This window comes from Hakea prostrata, chromosome 1 (assembly GCF_041222555.1).
Source record: "Hakea prostrata isolate BN-2017 chromosome 1, UWA_Hpros_2, whole genome shotgun sequence".
Taxonomy (NCBI): Eukaryota; Viridiplantae; Streptophyta; class Magnoliopsida; order Proteales; family Proteaceae; genus Hakea; species Hakea prostrata.
The window spans coordinates 33,936,169-33,962,571 of record NC_142600.1 but is presented as its reverse complement, the minus strand read 5'-3'; the positions used below and the strand labels follow the sequence as shown (position 1 = coordinate 33,962,571).

General features: G+C 38.2%; 1 protein-coding gene across 2 annotated transcripts; it reads right to left on the bottom strand.

Moving 5' to 3' along the window:
* Nucleotides 1-85: 85 nt before the first annotated feature.
* LOC149028801 (universal stress protein PHOS34-like) lies at nt 86-19,791 on the bottom strand. Of its 2 annotated transcripts, XM_089139024.1 has the most exons (3): nt 18,855-19,791; nt 975-1,021; nt 86-810 (listed from the first exon to the last, which is right to left on the bottom strand). In XM_089139024.1, the coding sequence occupies exons 1-2, from the start codon at nt 19,561-19,563 to the stop codon at nt 1,014-1,016; spliced, it is 717 nt and encodes a 238-aa protein (XP_088995150.1). In that variant the 5' UTR covers nt 19,564-19,791; the 3' UTR covers nt 86-810; nt 975-1,013. The 2 variants fall into 2 exon arrangements, with proteins under 2 accessions (XP_088995150.1, XP_088995149.1); XM_089139023.1 differs by lacking the exons at nt 86-810; nt 975-1,021 and adding an exon at nt 1,028-18,758.
* Between the last annotated feature and the right edge of the window lie 6,612 nt (nt 19,792-26,403).

The window sequence follows — 26,403 nt, the reverse complement described above, 5'->3', positions numbered from 1 at the left end:
AGCTTCAAATCCAACGAAATGAAAGAGAGCAATGTAACACACGGGAGATTCCAGGTTCACCCATCTCAATTCCAACAACTCTCCTCCATGAAACACAACAGTAACACTACTTTTTGTTCAATAAAATTGAGACTCACAATTGTGACACGATGTTTTATTACATAAACCCTTCAAATAGAATTGCCGGAAGAGAGTGTATTAAAGCATGAAACAATAAAGCAGATACACAAAACCCAACACCATATTTATAACCATCAACCTTCAATGCAGTAATCTTGGGAATTTTACTTGTTGGAATGATCAACACGGAGCGGCTTCATAGGGTCAGAAATGAGAGATCTAGAAAACGATTAGATACCATGGATCCAATCAAGAACGATCAATCCAAGACCATGCAGCAAAACCTACCTGTGTCATACTGGCATGTTCTCAGAAAGTGAAGATACTCTGAGAACTACAATATATCAATGGAGACATAACCAACCTCTTTCAATAAACTAGAATGGTAGTTTAACAGAACAGTAAACACTGACTACACTTCACAAAGAAATTGAATCTTCTCTCATGAGCTACATGTGACCAAAAGATCCCGTCAACCATACAAATAACATCGTCAACAAACATCTCATAGTGAATATACAAGGGACAGTTAACAAGTATAGGAGAGAAGCAGAACGAAGCGATAGTGATAGTGACAGCAACAACACTACTAACCACCATTCAGTTCATATGGCATGAACCCAACCCACTAAAAGCATCTCAGTCTTGACTTCCCTAGCATCCAGTAAAATCAAGCGCCTTCTTCACTTCCTACATTAGAGCAGGAACCCCACATTGCAAACCACCGTCAGTGTATTAATAATATTCACCCAGATGATATCAAATACAATCTAGTCTAGCAAGGCGTGTACTTCAATGAAATCAGCATGTAGACAACAGTTGAATTCCAGCAAAAATGTGCACGAAGTTTTCACCTGGAATCATTAGGACCATGCAATTGCCAAAGCACCTCTTTAAGTTTCTGCAACACAAGAATCACCACAAAACTGTCACTGATAGTAGCAGGTCTCACCTCAAAACTAAACAAATAGATAAATAAACAAATAATTGACTGTTATGTGCTAATACTTCTTTGGACTTTCAACATTGTACAGCAGAACAAAAAATGTGGGGCTTTCTATGTCTCCCCATCAGCACAAGTTTACCTCTTCAATGGAAGGAACAACAGCATTCATTACTAATGAAAAGAATTAACCTCACAATAGCAGTACAATGGCTAAACTAGTAGAATTAACTAAGTCATCACTCATCACAAAATAGTAAAACTTCAAGGGATTGATTTTCAAGAGAGAACTGGAGGGGTAAAAGGATTGGGACACATTAATGGAATTCATTTGCAGATGAGCTTGCTCCAAACTTGACATGATAAACTCTGCAAGAAAAAAGCTGAATGGAATATAAATTAAGATGCATACCTCCCCTAGGGAATAAAAAAGAATGAATGATACACAAAAAGCATATGGGGGAAATAAGAAAATGGTTGCACCATATTCATCGAATAATAAGGCCCAGCAACAAGAAGGATTTTCTTTTCTGTAGGTACTTCTAAATGAACACATGACCTCAACCATATTATTGTTTTAAAGAATTGACGGCCACAAAAAAGAACTTCAAAACTATCTCACTGCAGAGTAACAGCTATGAAACATGATAATGAAAGATCTCCATGCATTGCAGTATTTGTTTTACTGATTTGACAACAGACAAAACCCCAAGGAATTCTATACAAGGCACACTGATTCAAAACTGAACCGAGTGATGCGGACATTTAGAACTGATAAAAGGTTGGATGCCTAAGAGTAAGTTACAAAAATGAAGATGTTATGCATGCCAAGAATTAACCACCACAATCAGTCCACTTGTCATAAAGCTACATAACCAGCTTCATTCTTTCTTTTCTCTTTTTTTTGTATGTAGCAGAGAGATCACTGCAAGCAGACATCTAATAGTCGCAGGGGAAGATGAGAGATCACACAATCAGACGCTGCTCCAAAAGAAAACTAAAGTTTCTGTTTAATTCATTATCCCTATGGCTGGGTTACAAGCAAATATAAAGGGGAAATAAAGAACTTCTATTAGACAATGAAACTGAATCTTGAAAACTTACACTTGCAATCTAACATCTCTATCCAATTCTTTGTAAGAACCAAAAACAATTGTAGTTGTACTGGTTAACTCGTTAGCCTGGTCAAGGCTCCCATCTTTTCCCCAAAATGTTCCAACTTTATGATTAAGTTTTCCATCATAAATACATTGTAAGAGGATTTATCAACTCGTTATCTAGTGGAACTAGAACCATTAGAACCACCTCTACTAGATGCCAACCACAATTAGAAGTAAAAGCGGACGTGTCGAAAGGAGAAACAAAAGAAAAGCCTTCAAGGTAGTAATAAACTAATAACCAAACAATGTAACTGGAAAACCTGGTTGAGAGAAGGTACCTTCTCTCTAGAAAGTAATTGAAATTTAATAGCTGGATACTCAAGATGAAGACAAGCCATAAATTTTGCAACACAGGACTCTATCCGGTATTGTTTTAATTTTCCAAGTTAATTGTAAAAGGTTGAAGTATTCAAATCCTTTGTATGTACTGAAGTAGTTGTTCAGTGGTTCATCACCCTGAGAAGACATGTTATGTTTGGCTCAAATTCTTCTCTCTTCTGAAGAGTGGAGACTCAAATGGACTTTAAAACTGAGATCTGTCAAGGCAGCAGAGGGTATTGTACGACCCTACCTGAAGGATCAATCAAATTGGAGTATTATTTATATGCCTGATTATCTTTTTTAAAAGCAAGAGTGAGAATTGATGTCAGTCAATATAGGGATTTCCTTCATTAAATAGAGTAACCATCCTCCGTTTCACCTGTTATGTGAACCACATTAATGCTATGCATGATGCCAAGAAAAGAAAAGAAAAAACATAACAAAAATCATGATGAACAACAATCGTTATCTCAACTTTGAAATTTCTTTGGAAGTTTTCTTGTCTTTTCTTTTCTTGAAATTGAGATGTAGCCTAAATCTTCTTCATCTTTGATTTTTTTTTTCTTTTTCTTTTCCCCATTTTCGCTTGTTATTTGGTGTTCGTTCAAATAATAGTTCATTGGGATGAGAAATATTCTTCGCTTGGGATTAGCTTTCACGAAGTTCATCCCAAACCCCCTTCGCAAGAATGTGAAACATCACATTAGCAGGAATGGACTGTTAAATGCTGTTGCCTACCATATTCTAATAGTGGATTCTTGTGCATCGAATCATCACAGGCCCCAACAGTAAAGATCTGGTAAGAATTGGATAGTCCTTAGTAAGGCACTTGAATTACCGTTTATCATGACTACAAGCTGAACACTTGAGGCTCTAAGTAAATAGTTAGAAATGCCACTCAACTTAGTAATACTAATCTCCAAAAAAGGAAGGAAGGAAAAAAAAAAGGGACATACAATGGATAGGTAGAAGTCTAATCTTCAATCGCTTGAATCACAGAATAAGTAGTATAGCTATAATCTGGAGGAGATAAAATAACCAGCAGCAGGCAATCCAAAGTAACAGACAAAAAAAACCCAAAACAGAGCACTTCCGGCAGCAGTATGCTGATTTTGCAAAACTCAGAGACAAATATGAATATCAAAGTGGGTACCTGGTAAGGGGAATCAAACCCCAAAGGAGGATACCAGAGTAACTAAGGAGCTACAAGATCAGCAGGACTGGGAAATCCTCGGAAAATTGAGCATTCGCAGGGCAGTTGTGGGGGCCAGAAGTAGATGACCAAACCACCAAATTAGATCTAGTCTAAACCCCTTAGGTAGGTACAAGAAGCTCTCAATGAAACATAAAAATCATCAAATGACGCAGAAGATAACTTGATGCTAAAAAACTGGAAGAATAAAACCCCAGAAGTAGGGACAATCTTTTGCTAAAGAAAGTATCAACTTCTGTCTCAAAAGAGACTCAAAACAGTATAAAAAAGTGGATCAATCTCAGGCTACCAATAGCTCCATACCCATTGATGAAGGCAATACATAAACCATAAGAAAAGATGGAGAAGGGAAGAAGAAGATGGGAGAGAGTACTAAGAGAGACAGCATACTCAGCAGTCCTCCCCACCCTCCATGTCGTCCATGAGCTTATTATAAAAAAGAACTACTTAAGTAGTAAACTAAGAAACAAACTAGCCTACAATAAGGATTCCTTAGGCACAATAACAGAAAATAACAAATAAACTAAAATGTAAACACGACACATGTAACACATGTACCCCCTAGCTGCATAGGCATGATAGACTCTCAATCACACATAGCAGTAAGCAGATAACAATGAAAAAAATTAGCAAGATTGAATTTAGTTACCTAGAGACCAACACTCACCAACAGAGAACCTGCTACCAGCAAAACAGATGAAATCTTCCTTGTTTTCTCTAAACACTCTCCCTACCCCATCTGAATTGCATGACTGAACCCCTTTGTCTGTCCACTCAGTGATTCCCACTTGTCCCACTTATTCTCCTTATTTGCATATAATTACCTGCCGGTTTATTCTCTTTATTCTCCTTTATGCATTAGTAACTGCTGGTCTAACCAGCAGCAGAGCTGGCAACATGAGTGTATACTCGTGAAACCAGTTGCCTATCAAAACCAACCCCCTTAAGTTTCAAGTTATCCTCAAAGTGGAAAACAGGAAACAAGTGATTCATCTCAGTATAGCCTACCAAGTATTTCCACAATGTGGAAAATGCTTCCATTTAATCAAAACCTGCAACAGCACTTGGACAGAATACCGGATTGCGAGCAGCTCTTCAGGTGTCAGTGCTCCCAACCTTCCAAGCAGGCAGGTAGTGGCTGTGACTGAATCTTGTATCCAATAACCTTCTTTAACTAGGATACATGGAAGACTGGGTGAAATCAGGAGGCATCTAGCAATTCTACTTTATAGGCTACAAGTCCTATCCTCTCAACAATTGCACAAGGATTGTAGAACCAGGACTGAGCTTCTCATTTGGTTTGTGAGCGAGCTTTCTGAAGCGACATGGCTGCAACTTGAGGAAAATTGCATCCCCCACATATTAAGTGACTTCTAACCGGTGATGAATTGCTAAATTTTGCATTCGGTCCTGGGCTACCAATAAATTGGCTCTGAGGTCATCCAAAATGTTGTCTCATTGTTGTAGGCAAGAATTGACTTCATCGACCGTATTTGGCTGCCCATCCCCAACCGAGCATAGATAGTGGATTGCGTCTGTAGATGACCTTGAAGGGAGTCATCTTGGTGGAAGCATGATAGGTGGTATTATACTAATATCCAGCAACGTGAGCCAGTCCTTGGGCTACCAAGCACAAAAACAACGCAGATACTGCCGAGCACAAAAAAAACGCGGATAAACCTCCAAACACCTATTAACCACCTCAACATGGCCATCTGTCTGAGGGTGAGCCCGCTGAATTTCAGGTGAGTTGTAACACCCGTACCTGAAGTAAAAAGGTGTTTCGGATCTTTTTTATTTTCAAACGCTAGGTGAGTTCCATTTCTTCTAAAATCTTCAATAATCAAAATTTCGAGAACGAAATTTTTATAAGGGGGAGGAATGTAACACTCATGACTAAAGTATAAGAGTATGTTAGACCTTTTACATTCACATAATTATGCTTAAGGAGTGAACGGATATGGGATCAATATACTAATTAGAATTAATTTGTCAAATTTAGAGGACAACCAAACAGTTAACCTTCACCTCTCTCTTGAAGAAGGTCTAGGGTTCAATGCCCCATAGTTGCATAAAAATACATTAAAAGTTTTGGTGTTGTTTTGACCGCACCCCCACACTTAATTTGAAATAAAGGATTTCATGTGTAGAAAATGTGCGGATTGAGAGGATAAGCTAAGAAGGTAACCAATAATAAGCCAAGGAAGGAAACCAAATGTTAGGCAAAAAAGTCAAATGTAGACAAAAATGAAATCAAATAAGAAAGTTAAATATGGGAAGACAAAGCAAAGCGTGGGAGAAGAGAGAGACAGAATAGAGGATTGAGAAATTAAGGTAAAATAAGGGAATTGAGGAAGAAGAGTGGGGAAAATCGTGGAAGATTGAGGAATGGAATTGAGGTGAAGGATTGAGAAATTGGAATATTGAGGAGAGAGAGAATAGAAGAAGATATCCTAGAATATTAAGGGGGGAGAGAGAGAGTAGATATCGTGGAAATTTAGGAAGAATATTTGACAAGAATTTTGAGAAGATTTAGGAAATTAGAAGGGGAAGAGAACATGGAATTGGAATATAACAGGAATTGAGGAATTGGGGAAAGTCTTGGAAGATATTGAGAAACGTTGATTCAATAAGTGAGGAATAAAGACATGAGGGTTCAAAGAATGAAAAAGGAGAAGGTTAGAGTGCATTGAGGGCCCTCCAGCTAAGGGGAAAAGTACCGTTCGTTTTGCTACTTCCTGATAGTAAGGGTAACTCTATAATCTCTCAACATGACATTTTATAAGTGCAAATCCTATACTTCTTTACTTGATTCTTTTTTGTATTACCAACACATGTTCTACTACTTGATATTTGGTATTCATATGTGTTTTCTGGAGTATACATTTCTTTTTCGTAGTTTGATTTACGTTTTATTCAAATTAGATTTTGTTGTAATCTTATTAATTTACCATGATAATATATGCAATATATGATTTATAAAATGCATCATGTGATTTAATATATGAAAGTCATTGATTTTCTTTTTGTCAAAAAGAGTATGTCATTTTATGTTGTTTGCATTCTTGAATGCTAGTAATATGTCTTGGAATATAGGGTTGTAGCACGGCACAAGCCATGTAACGACAAGGATCATCCATTGAGTCTAAAGCACTTTGTTTAAACAGATGTGAATGAGGCATGGGTGTCTTGAGTGAGGTGGATGATAGGATTATAATACAACATACACCATGTAATGGCATGACCATCTACTAAATTTGAGATACTTGGTAAGCATTAGTGTTTTGGGCGAGGTGGATGATAAGGTTGTCATACGGCACAAGCCATGTAACGGCATAGATCATCCATTAAAATTGAAACATTTGGTCTAGGAGAGATTGTCATGATCATGTTTGTTGCATCTCTGCATTAAATTTATTTTGTGTAAAAGACTATTTTATTTGTAAACTTGTTCAATTATTAATGGTTGCACTTGCAAAGTTTCTTCTTGAAACTTACCCCTTATTTCTACAGATGATGGACTCATTCAAGGGAATGGTCGTTACTTGGAGGATGAAGACCAATAACATGTCTATTTTATTTCTTATGATGGATTTGAATTGTTTGAGTACTTTGATTGTACTTTTTGAAAATTTATTTATTATTTATATTTTGAGACTTTTGAGATCTATAGCTATTATAGACATGTTACTTTATTTTTGTGAGATGATTAATTTCCACTGCCAATCAGTACGAGATTGAATGATTTTTATTGAATTAACCTAGCCAATTGTTAAGCCCCTCAAGGTTTCTAGTTCACTACCTAAGTAAAATGATCCTCGATAAATGACGATCTTCTCCTTGGTAAATTTTGTGGATTAAAATTCGTTTTCTTGGTCACCCTAAAAGTCAATTCTTTCTCAAGTTATGGAAAAATTCCAGAAAGAGTAGCTTCTTTTTTCTTTTTCTTTTTTAAGCCTATCATTGCATCTTCGAATTAGATAAAATTTTACGGAGATCAAAATCAGACAGTTTCGAACTCCTAAAATTTTTCCTATAGTCTATGTCAACATCTAAGTATTTTTAAAGGTTTTATTGCCTTCGGGTTGCAAATTGGACAGACTGCAATACTGTTAGAATGGCACCAAATGTTATTGACTTTTTTAGTACATCAAATCAAATCCATTTCAAATGAAAATTCATAAACATAAACTACACATTCTTATGTAACTTCAATAGTTTTCATAGCCCAAAAATTCCTCAAAAATGCACATTTAATATCAAGTACTACCCTATTTAATTTTTAAGTCCAAATCTAGAAGGTTTTCCAAAATAGTTAGACGCTCATTCTTCTAGTGGTTTCTAAGTTCACTCTTAACTAACTTTCAGCTCTGATACCACTCCATAACTCCCCAATATCCAAGGAAGGAGAAGGTCGTCATATATCAATGATCACTTTACTTAAAGTAGTGAACCAAAAACTCTTGAGGGGATTAACTATTGGTTAGGTATAATTCAATAAAAATCATCCGATAATAACTAATATATTGATTGGCAGCTGAAATAAATCATCTCACAAAAATAAAGTAACATGTCCATAATAGCCATACATCTCAAAAGTCTCCAAATATAAATAATCTTCCAAAAGGTACAATCAAAGTTCTCAAACAATTCAAATCTATCCTAGGAAATAAAATAGACATGCTCTTGGTCTTCATCCTCCAAATAACCACCATCCCCTTGAATGAGTCCATTATCTGTAGAAATAAGGGATAACTTTCGAGAATAAACTTAGCAAGTGCAACCATATAATAATTCAACAAATTTTCAAATAAAATATTATTTTACACAAAATAAATTTAACACATAGACAAACATGATCATGACAATCTCTCTTAGACCAAGTGTTTCAAGTTTAACGGATGATCCATGATGTTACATGACTTGTGTCGTACTACAATCCTATCATCCACCTCACCTATAATACTAATGCTTATCAAGTATTTCAAACTTAGTGGATGATCCATGCCGTTACATGGCTTGTGCCGCACCACAACCCTATCATCCACCTCACTCAAGACACCCATGCCTCATTAACATCTATCTAAAAAAAAGGCCTCAGACTAAATAAATGATCCATAACGCTACATTGCTTGTGGTGTACCACAATCTTATCATCCATCTCATCCAAGACACAATACTCACACTCAAGAATGTGAAACAACATAAAATGACATACTCATTTTGACGAAAGGAAAATCAATGAATTTTATATATTAAATCACATGATCCATTTAGAAAATCATATAATGCATATACAATCATGGTAAATCAGTAGGATCACAACAAAATCTGATTTGAATGGAATGCAAATCAATCTATGGAAAAGAAATATATACTCTAGAAAACACATACGAATACCAAATAACGAATAGTAGCACATATATTGGTAATACAACAAAAACAAAAACAAAAAAACCAAAAAAATAATAATAATAATAAATAAAATAAAAATAAAAATAAAAATCAAGTCGACAAAGAAGAGGATTTGCACTTATAAAATATCATGCTAAGAGATTATAAAGTTTCACTTACTATCGCGAAGTAGCACAACGAACAGTACTTCTCCCTTAGATAGAGGGCCTTCAATGCACTCTAACCTTCTCCTTTTCCATTCAATGCACCATCTTGTCTCTATTCCTAACTCAAAGAATCAGCATTTCTCAATATTTTCTGCGAGTATTCCAAATTCCACATTTTCTTCCCCTCCTAATTTCCTAAATCTTCTCAAAATTCTTGTCAAATATACATTTTCTTTTCTTATCAAATGTTCCTCCTAAATTCCCACGATATCTTCTTCTATTCTCTCTCTCCCTCTCCTCAATATTCTAATTTCACAATTTCCCCCTATCTCTCTCCTCTATATTCCAGTTACTCAATCTTCCACCTCAATTCCCCAATCTTCTTCTTCAATTTCCTTATTTTACCTTAATTTCTCAATCCTCTATTCTCTCTCTCTTCTCCCACACTTTGCCTTGTCTTACCACATTTAACTTTCTAAATATTTGATTTCCTTTTTCTCCATATTTAACTTTCTTGCCTAACATTTGATTTTCTTCTTAACTTATCTCTTGCCAAATATTTGATTTCCTTCCTTGGCTTATTATTGGTTTCCTTCTCAGCTTATTCTCTCAGTCCCTACATTTCCCAGGCATGAAATCCTTTATTCAAAAATGTGGGGGTGGGGTCAAAACAACACCAAAACTTTTAATATATATTTAAGCAACCACAGGGCATCAAACCTTAGACCCCATTCTTTAAGAGAACTAAGGGTTCACCGTTTAGTTAGTCCTCAACTTACAATTATATTTGACAGATTAATTCTAATAAGTATATTGATCCTATATCCCTTAAGCATAATTATGTGAATATCAATATGAACAGTCTAAAATACCCTTATACTTTAGTCACAGGTGTTACGCAAGTACCGACCATCTTGAACAACTTGAACCAGAAACTACTAAGGAAAAGTTGGTCACAATTAGACATGATGGATCGTGGCAGTCCATGTAATTGACACCTTCCCTGCTGAATAATATAGCCACATCATAAGCTGTGTAAGGGTGGGAAAGTGCCACAAAGTGTGCATACTTGGTTAGCCTGTCAACTAACAACCAGTATGGTATTTCCTCCCCTCACCTTTGGCCATCCAATAGTGTGTTGAAGCCAAGCTTTATCCCCAAGAGCACAAGCCAAATTAGTATATGAGAAGGAGTTGATGGTGATTGTTCTAGCAATAACAAAGTGGCAGCATTATTTATTAGGCAAGCCTTCAAACCAAGGTTCAAACTCTCGGTTCCGAGACCAGTTTCAACCAGCTTCAAAACCAAAAAGGTGCCGAAATTTCGAAAATCTTGGTTAGAACTTCGAAATTTTCCTAGGAAGCTTCAACACTAGGTTTTGGGGGGTTCTATAGGGTTTTTTGGTCTGATTTCTTGCAAACTACCTATTTAAAGTATAAAGAACACAATGGCACAGGTACTTCTTATTTAAAAAAAAAACAATGAAAAGTTATCATTCAAGTATTAGTATACATGAGAGGTTCCGAGAAATACAAGCTTTGTAAAGTTGAATAAATAGTATTATATACATTAAAGTCAATCCCATACATCATGCTATGTACCAGTTCTTTTCAACATACATACTTAGAAAGTAACGTATAAAATCAAAAAATAAAAAATAGTAGCATTAATCAAAAAAACAAATTAACCACACACAATCCTATGTCATGGTCCTAGACTAAACATATATTAATCTCAAAGCCATAGAACCACCATTTAAGTCATCAATGAAGAAAAAATAAAAAATAAAATTGCAGCGTTTAGAACAAACCTTGCAAAAATCTTCAAAAATCCCCAAAGGAGCAAAGAATGTGATGGAAGACAAAGGAGTACTTGAAAGGGTGGAAAAGGGGTTGAAAGAAGCAAAAATCGCAAAATCTGGGTGGGGAATGTCGAAATCTGCCCGTAGTACTTATCAATCAAGATTGGGGCATTTAATGTGTAACTAGGCCAGTTTAGTCGAAACCTGGGAATAAAATTTCAACCAAGAAGTTGCGTCTTGGTTTTTGGAAAAACCGAGATTTCGACCAACGTTACGATCGTCTCGATCTGCTTAAAGCTTAGGACAGACCAGCATAGCCTGAATTATCTCTTGGAACGAAAACTGGAGGCCACTGATCAGCAAAAATGGGTAGTGAAGTCACTGGGCTACAACTTTGAGATTATCTAAAACCAGGATTTGAAAACAAAGCTACCGATGCCTCGTCACAGGTGACCGAAAGTGAATTTTAACTAGGTGCTCCCACCATCCTCATATGGTAGGAAGGGGAACAGCTCATTGAGAAAGTTAGCAACCACACTCAGTCCTAGAGTTCACAAGCATTGTTTATGTGAAATCCAGCCCTAACCCTAATCTAGATATGCTGTCTGTTTTGGATGAAGAAGTGACTTGATTGGTGTTTGACATCGAAGGTGGACCTTGAGTTCAATATGGATAGCTTTAAAAGGTCCTAGGAAGTCAGGTCAAACCATTCCATAAGTTGGTTGAAGGCCTAAGTGTCGGTTTTGAACCTGGAGATCCAAAATTCAGCAAATTGAAGAAGGGAGACCCCTTGGTCGATCCCTTGGTCAATCCCATCAACCAAGCAGCATCGACCAAAGTAACTCTGAAAACAGAATTTGTTATTTTTGGAAGTTTTGGATTTTAGATCCTCGATATATTGCAACCTCGTTCTAAACCTAATTGTTTGGCCTTTAAACTACTGGAGAACGTGAGAAGAACCCTAGAGCCTCCTCCTCAAGCCAAGGAAGATCCCCAAGCATTCCACCAAGTTTCTACTTTGATTTCTCTCATTCAAGGTTAGTATTCTACCTCTTTCTTCTCTAATCTCTTCTCCTTATTGTTGTTTCTTATTGTTTTGATTATGAGGAAAGGTATTACACTACTGAATAACCCAACCTCTGATCTCCTTTGTTTTAGAGTGAATCCTTATTCACTCTCTATGCTTTCCTTGAAGCCATATGGTGATTCTCCTTGTTTTTTATTTAGTTTTGATAGCATGATCTATTTTTACTCTAGTTTTCTATTCTAATCAATGTTAGACTTGTTTCTTATTAGTTTTCTATTACTAATCTACTGTCTTCTAACTCTTTGAACAAATCTCCATTCATTCTAGCCTTTTCGTGTTGATCCATGGTTTAGCCTAATAGGTGTTTTGTTAGAATTCTATTCTATTGACCTTATTAGGTGTTTAAGCCTTCATAGATAGTCTTAGTATGTTGTTGTGGAACTCCCCTTCAAATTTCGGAGTAATCGGACTTCAAACGAAGAAGTTATGACCAATTTAGTGTATTTTGTCCGTACTGTATCTGCTTGGTCGATGCTTTGGTTGATCCCATAAATCAAGGACCATCGACCAAAGGGTTGCTGACAGCAGATTTTCCCTGTTTCGACTCCGATCTTTTGGAATTACTTCTTATAACCTATACACGTTTTCTTAAGCTTGTTTAGGTGATTTTTTAATTGTTCTCTAATCTCTTACTTAAAGATTTTAATTTCAGATTACGAGGTGAGTATTCCACTCACAATTTGCATATTTACATACCTTGTTTTGATATGATTCAGATGCATGAGTTAACTACTGATATTTTACTTTCTTAGCATTATATTAATTCTGTAACTGTATATAGTATGTTCATGTTGAGATTTACATATTAGAATTGATGATTTAATGTTGTGAACATGATTTGGACTATGACTTGAATGTGAGTGCAAATGTGATATGTATGGAACCATGATATGATGTGAATGCCTAGGTTGTAGTTGTGGAATGGGGAATGCCCTTTTGGCGTTTCTGTCTTTGGACACTAGTGGAAGTGGTATGGGACGTTTTCCTATAGTGTCTCTTGACTCTTTCCCTGATTAATGGTTGACATACCTAGGGCATGTCTAGAAGTGTTTGGCTAGAAAATCCTTGTCATATCTGACCCCATCGTAAGGGGAATTGAGACCGAGTGACCCGTGGCAGCAATGGGGATTTGTGGGCGCTCAAGACCGGTAACCAACCCGTGAGAAGACATGAATCACATTGTGGAGGCCATTCATTGGTAGGGTCGCATATGGTGGGCTTGGGCTTGTGGGCGCTCGAGATTGCGGGAAGCATGAGAGGACACGAGAGCTTCCCGTTTACTATGTGTAGATGATCAATAGGGTTAAGAGTCAACGTAGCCGAGAAGGAGACGGTGACTCTAGTGGGAAAGGTACTAGAAAGGATCGCGAAAAGCGAGGAATGGACGTATCTAACCCTAAGTAGATGTGACTCAGTAGATGACTTGCATTGGGCTAAGATTTACCCTGTACACGCGCCAATACTCAGGTCAAATGGTGATGTGAGAGAGTGTTGAACTACACCCCAGACATGATATGTCCGGAAAGGTTTTAGGACCCAATTACCAAACAGAGAACCCAAGATGTTGGGAAGGCTGTGGAGAGTGATTTGAGACCCAACCAAAGGAGTATGGTGCTATGACTTAAATCATGTCTGCCAATAGAAACCAGCATACATATATAGAGTTAGAAGCATACTTGCATCTATTGTTTCATATCATTGCATTTATGTTTGCCTTGAAATGTGTGTGAAGATGTTTATTGTGATTGGATACTTGCTAAGTTCTTTTTGAGCTTACCCTTCGGGGGACTTGTTTTTAGATGACCTCGCAGGTTCGGAAGAGAACCCATGCTATGGTACGGAGGACCCTTCCTCATATGGTGCAGCTGCAGAAGTCTCTGGAGAAGGTTATGACCAGTGGGCCAGCCAACCCACAGGTTTGGACTGCGTTGACGGCTCCTATTGACAGTAGTCTACATCGTCTTATTCGCCGATGGGATCATGAGCTTGATGCTGACCTGAAGCTACAAGAGCACAACTATAAGGTGAAGAAGATGAAGATTGAAGAAGAAGAAGAAGACCCGATGGAAGATGTTGATTAGATTACTCTTGTTCTTCTAGACTTTTACTTTTATTTGTAATAGCTTAGATCTTGCTTTAGATTTTGATCTACCTTCCGCATATGTTTGTGGGGTATATTTCTACTATACTCTACAGTTTCTTTTTATTAGTATCTTGTTATCCGCACTCTGATATTCTTTTGTGATCCTTTTGAGATCATTTCTTGATTTTTATTATTACATTACTTGAATACAATGATTTGTTCTTGCTTTTGATTATGTTATTACGCTAAGTGGATATGATCATTCCTAAACTTGATTTTCGAGGCTGTGAATCACACACTCAGGTATTCCAGATAGGGTAACGGCTGGGTGGATGTGACAATTTATTCCTTCACTTTCAAGGGTAAATCGAAAATATTATCTATAATATTAGAACACAAGAATTTGATGTAGACTCAAGTGAATGAGTGCCAAAAGTCTAACATCTTAAATGAATTGCCGTAGGAGATTTAGACCTTCAAGGGGTTCAGAATTGGTCCAGGCCTCTGTTTAAGGCCAAAACAGAATTATAGTTCAGGTCTGAACTATCAGACTATGACCCATTGTGCTAAATATTTTAGATACCCTGGCTATTTACACTTGACTGATGGAGTGATGAGTATGAAGATGGAGAAGTGAACGAATGGGGTAAGGTCTCAAAGCACAAACCAAAATAGTGGATGGGGGAATGAGAGATTCTGCTGACTTGTTACTTACCTGAAGCACTAGTCTTGCAATGAATTGATACAATGATGGACAGAAGTGGACAGGCAGCAAGCACTGCTGAAGGAGATCCTTCAACTAAAAACCCTAAGTTTTGTTTACTTCATCACCTGGAGGTACCTTACAAGTGATGGAGCAGCTCTAATTCTCACAATCACACATAGGCAGCAACAACCTACTATTTTGTAATACGTAATCTCAATGCTATCACATGTGCAGACCTTGTATTTATAGCCTAGTACTAACTTTCCTAGCTGTAATCAACATAGAAATTAACTTGAATAGGACTCTTATGACTAAATACTAACCTAATAGGACTGCTTATCCAGTGTATCAGGTCAATTGACCATGTTAGATGTATTAAAAATGGAGATGGTAAGTATTAGTTTGTGAGGAGGACATTGAGAAAAGATGGGAAACATATTTCTCTAGTTTAATAAATGAGCATTCTTCAAGTGCTATGATTCGGACGATTACACCTTTCACCAAGGCACCAATGTCTGAACTTATATACGGAGAATTTCGATGTCTGAAGTAAAAGAAGTTTTAAGGAGGATGAAACTCGGCAAGACACAAGGTCCTGATGAAATCCCAATTGAAGTATGGAAGAGCTTAGGAACCCATGGACTAGTTTGGTTGACTAAGTTGTTTAATAAGATTATGAGCATAGGGAAAATGCCAGATGAATGGAGGAGAAGCGTCGTAGTTCCAATTTACAAAAATAAAAGAGATATTCAAAGTTGTAATAATTATAGGGGCATTAAATTGATGAGCCATATGATGAAATTATGGAAGAAAATAATTGAAACCCGTTTGAGACACTTAACAACAGTTACAAAGAACCAATTTGGGTTTATGCCGGGAAGATCTACAACAGATGCTATTTTCCTAATTAGGAGACTTATGGAAAGATATAGAGAATGTAAGAAAGACCTTCATATGGTATTTATTGACCTAGAAAAAGCTTATGATAGAGTCCCTAGAGCGTTAATTTGGCAAGTACTAGAGAAAAGAAGTGTTGTAAGTAAATATGTAGATATAGTTAAGGATATGTATGATGGTTCAGTGACTAGTGTTAGAACAGTGGGGGGACAAAGTAATGAATTCCCGATAACAGTTGGGCAACATTAAGGGTCAACTTTAAGCCCATATCTATTTGCACTGGTAATGGATGAATTAGCCAAGGACATTCAAGATGAGGTTCCCTGGTGTATGCTTTTTGCGGATGATATTGTGTTGATTGATGAGACCCAAGTGGGGATTAATACCAAATTAGAATCATGGAGAATAGCTTTGGAATCAAAAGGCTTTAAACTTAGTAGATCGAAAACAGAATATCTAGTTTGTAACTTTCGTTATGATCGGGCAAATGATGAGATGGTGATACTTAACGATAAAGAGATTCCTCAGAGTGATTGTTTTAGGTACCTAGGTTCAATCATAAGTAAAAGAGATGATTTAGAGGATGAGGTTTCCCAAAGAATTAAAATAGGGTGGATGAAGTGGAGAGGTGCGTCCGGGGTCTTTTGTGATCGGCGTATTCCATTAAAGCTTAAAGGAAATCTTTATAGGACCGTTGTTCGACCAGCTATGATGTACGGTGCAAAGTGTTGGGCTATTAAAAAGAATCATATAGATAAACTCAGTGTAGCATAAATGAGGATGCCAAGATGGATGAATGGCAAAACTAGGATGGATAAAATAAGAAATTATCATATTAAAGTTGGTCTGGGAGTTGCTCCCATAAGTGATAAGCTTCGAGAAAGTCGTTTGAGGTGGCACGGCTACAATCAACGGAGACCTATAAATGCCCCTGTGCGGAGAAGTGATATAATCCATATTGAAGGAACAAGAAGAGCCAGGGGTAGACCTAAGATAACCTTAGGAGAACTGGTGAGAAAGGATATGTATAACATAGGCCTTGTATCTAGCATGGCCTCGAACAAAACTGATTGGAGGGCAAGAATCCATGTAGCCAACCCCATTTAGTTGGGACAAGGCTTATTGTTGTTGTTGTTGTATTCCTAATAGACCTGACCTAACCTAGACTCACTCAGACAAAATTTTAAGGACAAGGTGAAAATCCCCCTTTGGGTCTAATTACAAGTATGCCACTGATGAATTGAGTAGAAGCCTCCTAATTACAATTATGCCATTGATGTCTTAGGTAGGCTTCTTATGCTGCTGGGAAGCAACCTAGGACATCCTTTCAGCCTTGGGCCTTACGTTGGGCTAGGTCCTGGGACCTAAATCAGAATTGCCAACCAAAAATGACCACCCAAGTGGGAATATAAATAGTAGTATATTAAAAAATTTAAAGAACAGCAAAATCAATGGGTTAGCATGAATGCAAGAAAACTTGCATTCCTCTGAGCAAATGACCTTGATATCCAGAAAATCACAAAAAGCAGCAAAAGTCACAGCAGAAAATGGAGTCCATATTCATGGCTTTCATAAATTTTATGCATCCTTCCTGTATATGTGCAATAACATATACTGTTTTATCTTTCTCAATATAATAGTTTACCAAGCACCAAGAAAAAATCACAAACAACTCCATATAGCAAGACAAGTTCTAAGAAGCAACAAAGCACAAAATTTCAACAATAAAAATGGCATGCAACTGAGAAGGACAATGGTTGACAATGAAAATTGCAACCAACTCAACAAATAGCAAAACATGAGCTCTAAGAGGCAACAAGGCACCAATTTCAATGTACAATTAGGAAGAAGGTGATGAACAATAGAATTATATTTCCCCAACATAAAATTATTTATCTTTGAAAGAAAAAGGGCCATCTATGAACCCATGCATCAGATTTTTAGGTGTTATTTCCAGAATTTGCATGTACCTTAATATTATATATAAATTTTCATCTGGATTCTGGATTGTTGCTCTGTAAAGCTTCAAACCCACTAATAATATTTTAATATAGTAGAAGGATATGAGACGTCAGACAATCTAATCATCAACATAGTGAAATTCCTGTTATTGGCAGCATCCACTTATGTAGAGATGGTGACAAATATGTGTTCATGTCATAAGCCGATGATGCACGTCATCAAATATAACAAAGTAACAAGATATTCCAATTAATTGGAAACAAACAACTTCCATCAACGTTAATTAACATGCCATGATCCAACCAATAACAAGACAATAGTGAGATAAATCAATCACCAGGAAATGCACAAAGAACAACAAAGGCTGAACTCAAGTAAAAGGAATTCAAACAGTATGAACTCCAAATTTACAACATCTACCACACAAAGATTCAAAATTATAATAAAAGACAAGGCCATACATGATTAAATCCCACAAACAAATTTTGTCTAAAGAGCGGAAATATTGATAACGCAACCAAAGGTTGTGAGAACAGCAATAGCTCAAAACTCAAAATGCTTCAATAGCTAAACTGAATGCATGCTCAAAGGTCACATAAATAAACACCAGTTTCCCAAAATTAGCGGCCAATATCTGCACAGATAGAACAAAGAGATTTTAACATATCCACATACATGTAACTCAATCACTAGGTTGTAAGTTGGTAATCCCAGAAACTCTGGCACACCCACCATGATAAATGCAGGAAAACATCCTAAGTGGACTCAATGAGGAATGACTTTCGAAGTAAGCTCATCACTAGAAGAAACTCTTGCAATATCGTATATCAATCCAGCCAAAATCGAGTGTCATAATAATAAACCACAAGAGAACCCCATTATCTGACAACCGATCCCACCATTGCTGACGGGCGAAGGGCAAACAGACAGTAAAAAAAATTTTAAATCAGAATGGCTAGTAAACAACATCATATATCAATCAATGAAGAAAAGACCAAACCTTTCTGTTCTTCGGAGGCATCGTGATATTCAGGCTCTTCCTCCGGCACCGGGTGCAGCTCAGCTTCCTTCTCGTCCGTTGCGGTGGAGGTCGCCGCAGCATCAGCTCCAGCAGGTGGTCCATCTTTCTCCTCAGGATATCTGACAACAACCACGGGGCAAACACAGTGATGGACGCAGTAATCGCTAACGCTACCAAGTCGTCCTTTGCTACCACGCCTGGAGGCGCCGAAACCTCGGCTGCCCATGATTACAGCACTCAACCCTAACCTCTCAACCTCCAAGCAAAGCCTCTCTTTCATGTCGTGGTCCTTGACGATATGGATCTTAAAAGGGATCTGTGCATCCACCAGAGGCTGTGCCAAATCGGAAGCTTTAGTGGTGGTGAAGGCGTCAAAGTCGTTTTCGAGCTTCTGCTGAGATTCCTCGTCAGTTTCAACAGAGAGGTCAATGGAACCCCAATCAGCTCCATAAAGAACACTCGTGGGACGAACGTGAAGCAGGATCACGGCGTCGCCAGGGCGTAGGTAGTTCTGCACAGCCCAGTTGACGGCAAATGCACTTTCGTCGCTAAGATCAACAGCGATGGCGATCTTACGATTGGCTCCAGAGATGGGTGTAACAGGGGAAGGGGGTGGGAAGCGTGGAGACGAAGGTTGGATCGTCTGCGCCGGACGGTCAGATTCCGTCGGGGCTTGTTTCGAAAGCATGCTCGGTGAAAGCAGGAAAATTTGGGGTTTCGAAACTTTAACAGGTGAGAAGGTCGGATTTTTCCGACGAGGCGGTGTGGACGGGCGGAGTTGTTTTTTGTTTCGTTCTTTCCTTCCTTCCTTCCTTGTCTTCTTAGTGTGTTGTCTTTGAATCCACCTTCTCTTGCTTCGTATCGTATGTGTGTGTTGTTTTGGTCTTGACTGAAACACAAAATGCAAATGCACGACTCAAAGAAAAACAAAAGAGTGAAATTTAGAGTGTGTGTGTGTTTTTTATTTCTTATTATTATTATTATTATTATTATTATTATTATTATTATTATTATGAGAAGAGAGAAGAGTGAAATTTAGAGTTTTTTTTTTTTGGGTAATTTTCATATGAACCCTGAAGTTTGGTCCAGGTCACTTTTAGTCCAGTTTATATTTTCTTTTGCATATGGATCCCTGTGGTTTTAAGAAACGATTATATAAGGACAACCTTAACAGAAACTGTTAATTTGATAAATTTTGTGACAAAAATATCCTTGTACCTTTTAGATTTTTTTATTATTTTAATTTTAATCTACAAAAATAAATATTATAAAATAAACAAATAAATGAAAAACTTTAGAAATTCAAGATTTGCAATGCAGAATGCTGGGGCTTCTGTTGATTTGAGTTCTACTACAGTTGGAGCCGCCTCAATCTGAATATGTGAAAGTGGAAAGAATGAGAGGGAAAAGTAGAAGTAAGAAACCCTCGACTCAATTGATAGTGCAGGCAATAAGCACCGTGATTCGAGGGCTTCAGAAGAGGGATAGCCATATCTCAGAAGAAAAGGGGCGGCTTAATTAGGACGAAGACTTGCAAATAAGAGAGAAAGAAGTAGAGGGAGGGAAAGATGAGATTGAGATATGGTAGCAGAAGCAGAGAAGGAAAAAGACAAAGGAATCCACGCAGCAAAGGATAAGGATTTAAGAGACAAGCGGTAGAGAGGGGTTATAAGTTGGATTACCGTAGGCCCGTTAGACTGTAATCATCTGGAGTTGGAAATTAGTTAGTTGCATCATCTAAGAATTCGGTGAGATCCATGTCTTGCCCAACATTAGATTTCTTAACTTTTGATGGTTTGCTAGAAGTCTTGATCTTCGTAAGTGGCTTTCTCACCTTTTCAGCCTACAACTCCAACCCCTTCTCTGAAGGTTTCCGCTTCCTTTTCATATGTGCCGCACCTATATCCTCTGCAACCGAATTATAAATGGCTACGAATGCATAAAACTCTCCCATTAATGTACTTACAAATCTGAGAATCTAAAATTAGAATCCTTCTCTAGTCTCTGCCCGAAAACAACTCTACCTAATAAAAGCGCAGAATCTGGAGAAAACAAAACAGGGACAACGCTAGATCAGCTATTCGGTATATATAAAAATCAGATCGATGAATGGAATGCGAAGCGTTCCCTTCCCTTCCCTTTGCAGGCTCCAACTTCCCTTCTAGCTTTCACCAGTTTCTTCCCTTCTAGCTTTCGCCCATTTCACCAATCCATTCTGCGTTGCAAGATCCGAGTTTCTAAAGTTTTCATTTATTTATTTATTTTAGTAGATTAAAATTAAAATAATAAATAAAATTCAAAAGACACAAGGATATTTTTGTCACAAAATTTATCAAACTAACAGTTTCTGTTAAGTTTGTCCTTATTTAATCGTTTCTTGAAACCACAGGGGATCCATACGCAAAAGAAAACTTAAACTGGACTAAAAGTGATCTGGACCAAACCTTAGGGGGTCCAGATGAAAATTACCCTCTTTTTTTTTGGTGAAGAGTGAAATTTAGAGTTAAATGCTGGAAAAATAATTAATGGTTATTACTTATTACATCTTCCTAATATTTTTTGGGTAGAATCTTAATTCTTAATATGATCTTACCCAAAAAAAAAATCTTAATATGACAGATTATTTTTCTAGAGTAGATTACACATTTCACGCTTTAGCGACGCTTAAATTTTCTACTAGAATAAAAAGTGAGGCTTAAACTCTAAATTACAAGCTTTAGTGCCCTAAATTACCGATTACACATTCTCAAAATTACAAGTTACACGTTCATCACTTTCCATTGAAGATTCTATTAAGTTATGAGTAAAATGTTCATATTACCTACATTATAGTGTAATGACCAATCTACCACATTTAAACCCTCTCACACTCAACCGTTGAGTGAGTGAACCATCTATTACCTATACCTCATCGAAAATTGTCCACCACCACTTTCGAAAACCACCCCAACCCTCCCCTATAGGTGACCACTGCCCTCACCGTCCCTATTGGGAAATCTCTCTCTCTCTCTCTCTCTCTCTCTCTCTCTCTCTCTCTCTCTCTCTCTCTCTCTCTCTCTCTCTCTCTCTCTCTCTCTCTCTCTCTCTCGTACATATAGAGAAAGCCATCTGACCGACCAATCTATCAACGACCATCAAATGAGGAGGAACTTAAGTTAAATGTTAGTGGCCCAACTCCTCTGACCTCTCCCTTAGGTTAAATGTTATTGAAGAGTATCCATCCAGTCCAGGTGTCCAAAATTAAACCCAATGACCAACAAAAACCATAAGGTGTCTCAGGTGCGCAAAAATTGGTAGCTACTAGTTAATAGTCAAAGTCAACTCGTTTTCTCTCTTACAAATCTTTCGAAAACCATTTTATGCAGACTTCAAGGCTTTCAACATCACAAATTGTTGTACATAGATGGACACCTGAGTTGGTGATTCAATGATATGTACATAGATGGACATCTAAGTTGGTGATTTGATGATATCTAAATAAATAGGAACATTTATGGGTCGATCCCTACGATTGGAATTAGGAAGGGGTTCAATATATGGTTGATCTTATTAAAGAAGGCAATTTAAGTTGTCTAAAATGGAGATCTCAAAGATCGTGAGATATGGCTTCACTAGAGATAAGAGAGAGAGAGAGAGAGAGAGAAAGAGAGATTTTCTGACAGGGACAGTGAGAGCGGTGGTCGCCGGTAGGGGGAGGGTTGGGGTGGTTTCCGGCGGTGGTGGTGGACAATTTTCGATGAGGTTTAGGTAGAATAAAGGTTGGGTGCGAGAGGGCTTAAATGGGGGTAGATTGTCATTATACTATAATGAGGGTAAGATGGACATTTCACTCCTAGCTTAACAAAATCTTGGATGGAAAGTGATGAGCGTGCAACTTGTAATTGTGAGAGTATGCAATCTGTAATTAAGGGTACTAATACGTGCAACCTAGAGATTAAGCCTCACTAAACTGTGCAATCAATCTGTACTTTACTCTATTTTCTTTTATACACCAAAAAAAAAAAATCGTCGTGTCGAATTTTGACATGGGTTTAGCCAAAAAATACCGATATAGATAAATCAGCAGTTGATACAGAGAAATTATGATCAAACAGGGTTCATACCTGGTTCGACCCTCGACCCCGGTCGAGGCAGAGGGAACCGACTCGCTCCCGAGCGAACCGGATCCAGAAGATGGCTTACTGAAGAAGAAAACCGATTCAGCTACAAGCACGCCCTAATCCTACTTATGGATTAGGGTAATTACCCTAATGATGGCAGACTCGAATTGACGGCTGCGACTAATCATTATCGAAGGGATAATCATCGCATAACCTAAAAAGTTATCTCAGGAGTCCTCTACTAGTCCAAACTAGTAGAACTCTGTTGCTCAACGGATCTATCTGTTAAGATCCAACGACTACCCGAAGAAGGCTCAAGTGCATCCAACGAAGGAGATTCGAAGGTACACTTTATATAAACCTCACTACCATACGAGGTGAGGGGGATACATTTCAAGATCAATTGGATCAGGTAAAGATTCAACTTTTGGAGGTGAGCCAAGCACTCCGTCTGCTCACCAGACGAGTGGTTTTACCACAAGAACCTGATCAACGCGATTCAGGGAGACGTGCGTTACCACGTGATCAAAGATTGCCTGAAGACCGGAATATCGGTCAGAATTTTCGTGAAGGAGACCAAGGACCTTGGAGGATTGATGATCAACCTAGGCGAGACGATCGGTTCGACAAACCGCAAGAGAGTACAACTGATTCAAATACAAGGTTGGATACAGGGGTAAGAACTCACTCACCAACTGTCAGAAGAACCGTTCGCGATGATCGAGCAGTTCGCGACGAGCGGAATGTTCGGGAAGGACGGGCTGTTCGTGATGATCGGATAGCACGGGATGATCGTGTTAATCGAGGTCGTGATCATATTGCTGAAGATCACCCGACCCAGATTGGTCAGGAATTGGCCAACATCAATGAGAAATTAGGGCAGTTGGCTAAGGGCAGGATCACTAAGGATATTTACTCAGTCATTCGGAAGACCCCCTTTGCCGAGCCAATTGCGGGATATCAGTTTCCCCATAACTTCCGTTTGCCTACCTTTTCTACATTCGATGGCTCCGGAGATCCAACAGCTTACATCGGCTATTACCAACAGACCATGGCGGTTTCGGAGTAATTCGATGAAATTTTATGCGGGTTTTTGGTTCATCTCTAAGCTGGAGCAACACAAAAGTGGTTTTCAAACCTCCCCTCTGGAAGGATCGTAAACTTTGATGAATTGGCGCACAAATTCATAGGGCGATTCCAGAGTGGAATACAGGTCAAGAAAACGGAAGAAACCTTGTTTCTTGTCGGACAAGGAAAGAACGAATCAATCGGAGAGTTCTGAAAAGATTCAACAAAGTAACGATGGAGATAGAAAATTTGGATGAGCAAGTAGCCAAAACTGCTCTATTCATGGGACTCACTAATCAGAAACTCCTGGAGTTATTACTACAGGATATGCCTGCGACTTATGCTTGAGTTGGTACGAGAGATGCCGAAGCGCGGCTGAAGTCATGGAGATTCTAGACGCGCGCCAAGGAGATAATAAAGTCTCCAATAAGGAACAGAAGGCTCCTGAGCAGGAGCAGAAGCCAAAGACCCGAACCAGTGGAGAAGCTGGAACAAATCCAGCTGTGTACTGAGGATGAGAAAAAGATTACTTATATCGGGTCTGAATAGCTGGAGGAATTTAAAGATAAGTTGAAATTATTTCTTCAACAGAATAAAGATGTATTTGCATGGTCTGCTGAAGACATGCCGGGAAATCGATCGGGCATTGCAGAGCATAAACTCTGGATAGATCCTAAGGTGAAACCAGTGATACAGAAAAGGAGAAATTTCTCCATTGAAAAATATGAAGCCGTTCGTAGCGAAGTTGAAAAACTCAAGAATTCTGGTTTTATAGAACCAATTGAATGCCCAACTTGGTTGGCCAACGTGGTAATGGTAAAAAAGGCGAATGGGAAGTGGAGGATGTATACAGACTACACAGATCTTAACAAGGCTTGCCCTAAAGATTGCTATCCGTTGCCTTGGATTGACCTTTTGATAGATGCGACTGCAGGATATGAAACTTTAAGTTTCATGGATGCCTACTCAGGGTATAATCAGATCCTTATGAATAAGGAGGATGAGAAGTTCTACGGCTTTCATGACTGATCGTGAAAGCTATTATTATAAGGTCATGCCTTTTGGCCTGAAGAACGCAGGAGCAACATATCAGAGGGCCGTCAACAAGATTTTCAAAGAGCTGATAGGAAAGAATGTTGAAGCTTATGTTGACGACATGCTAGTGAAAAGCTTTACAAAAGCAAATCATATTGCAGATTTGGTCGAGGTATTCTCGATCTTGCGAAAGTATCAAATGAAGCTAAACCCGAGAAAAGTGCGCCTTTGGAGTCTCCTCGGGCAAATTTTTGGGCTTCATGGTATCACAGAGGGGAATTGAGGCTAATCCTGCCAAAATACAAGCTCTGGTTGATATGGAGGCTCCCAAAACTGTTCGTGAAGTGCAGTGTTTAACAGGGAGAGTTGCTGCTTTGAATCGATTCATCTCCAAGTCTGGAGAAAAATGTTTGCCTTTCTTCAAGGCATTTAAAGACTTGAAGGGCAGCAAGGAAGCAAAATGGCTGAAGAGTGCCGAGAAAGCTTTCGAGGAGTTAAAAGAATCACTTGGACAACCACCGATCTTGTCCAGACCAAGAGAAGGGGAAGTATTATAGCTATATCTGGCGACGTCCTTTTCAGCGGTCAGTGCGGTACTTGTTCGTGGAAAAGATAAAAAACAGTGGCCGATTTACTATGTAAGCCACGTGTTGCTAGATGCGGAGACAAGATTTTCGCAGATTGAGAAGCAGGCTCTGGCTCTCATGATGGCCGCCAGGAAGCTAAGGCCATATTTTCAGGTTCATCCAATTGAGGTATTTACAACTTTTCCTCTTAGTAAAGTTCTTAATAAACCTGATTTGTCTGGAAGGATGGTGTCCTGGTCAATTGAACTCAGTGAGTTCTAAGTGAGCTTTAAGCCCAGAACTGCAATCAAGGCTCAGGCATTAGCCGATTTTGTAGTAGAAACTACTGCACCGGTGGAACCCACCATCGAGGATCCCATTATACCAACCACTTGGGAGGTATATGTGGATGGTTCGAGTAATAAAGATGGAGCAAGATCTGGATTTCCATTAAAAAGTCCAGCAGGATTTATTATTCGATATGCTTTGAGATTTGCATTTGAAGCAAGTAATAGCGAAGCAGAATATGAGGCTCTGATAGCTGGACTTCGGTTGTCAAAAGCATTGTCTATTACAGATGTTACTATTTATAGTGACTCTCAACTTATAGTCAACCAAGTCCAGGGGGAGTATAGTATTAAAGAACCTCGCTTGCAGAAATATCAAGAGATAGTGCAGGCATTTCAAAACCAATTTCGGAATTTGAAGATATCTCAGATTTCGAGGAATGAAAATTCAATGGCAGATGAGCTATCCCGA

What these genes read in the sequence shown, in the direction of transcription:
- LOC149028801 (XM_089139023.1), bottom strand. Translation starts at nt 19,563, where the DNA reads ATGCTTTCGAAACAAGCCCCGACGGAATCTGACCGTCCGGCGCAGACG. An exon ending in TGCCTCCGAAGAACAGAAAG is followed by an intron (nt 18,759 to 18,854) that starts GTTTGGTCTTTT and finishes TTCGCCCGTCAG; the next exon opens with CAATGGTGGGATCGGTTGTC.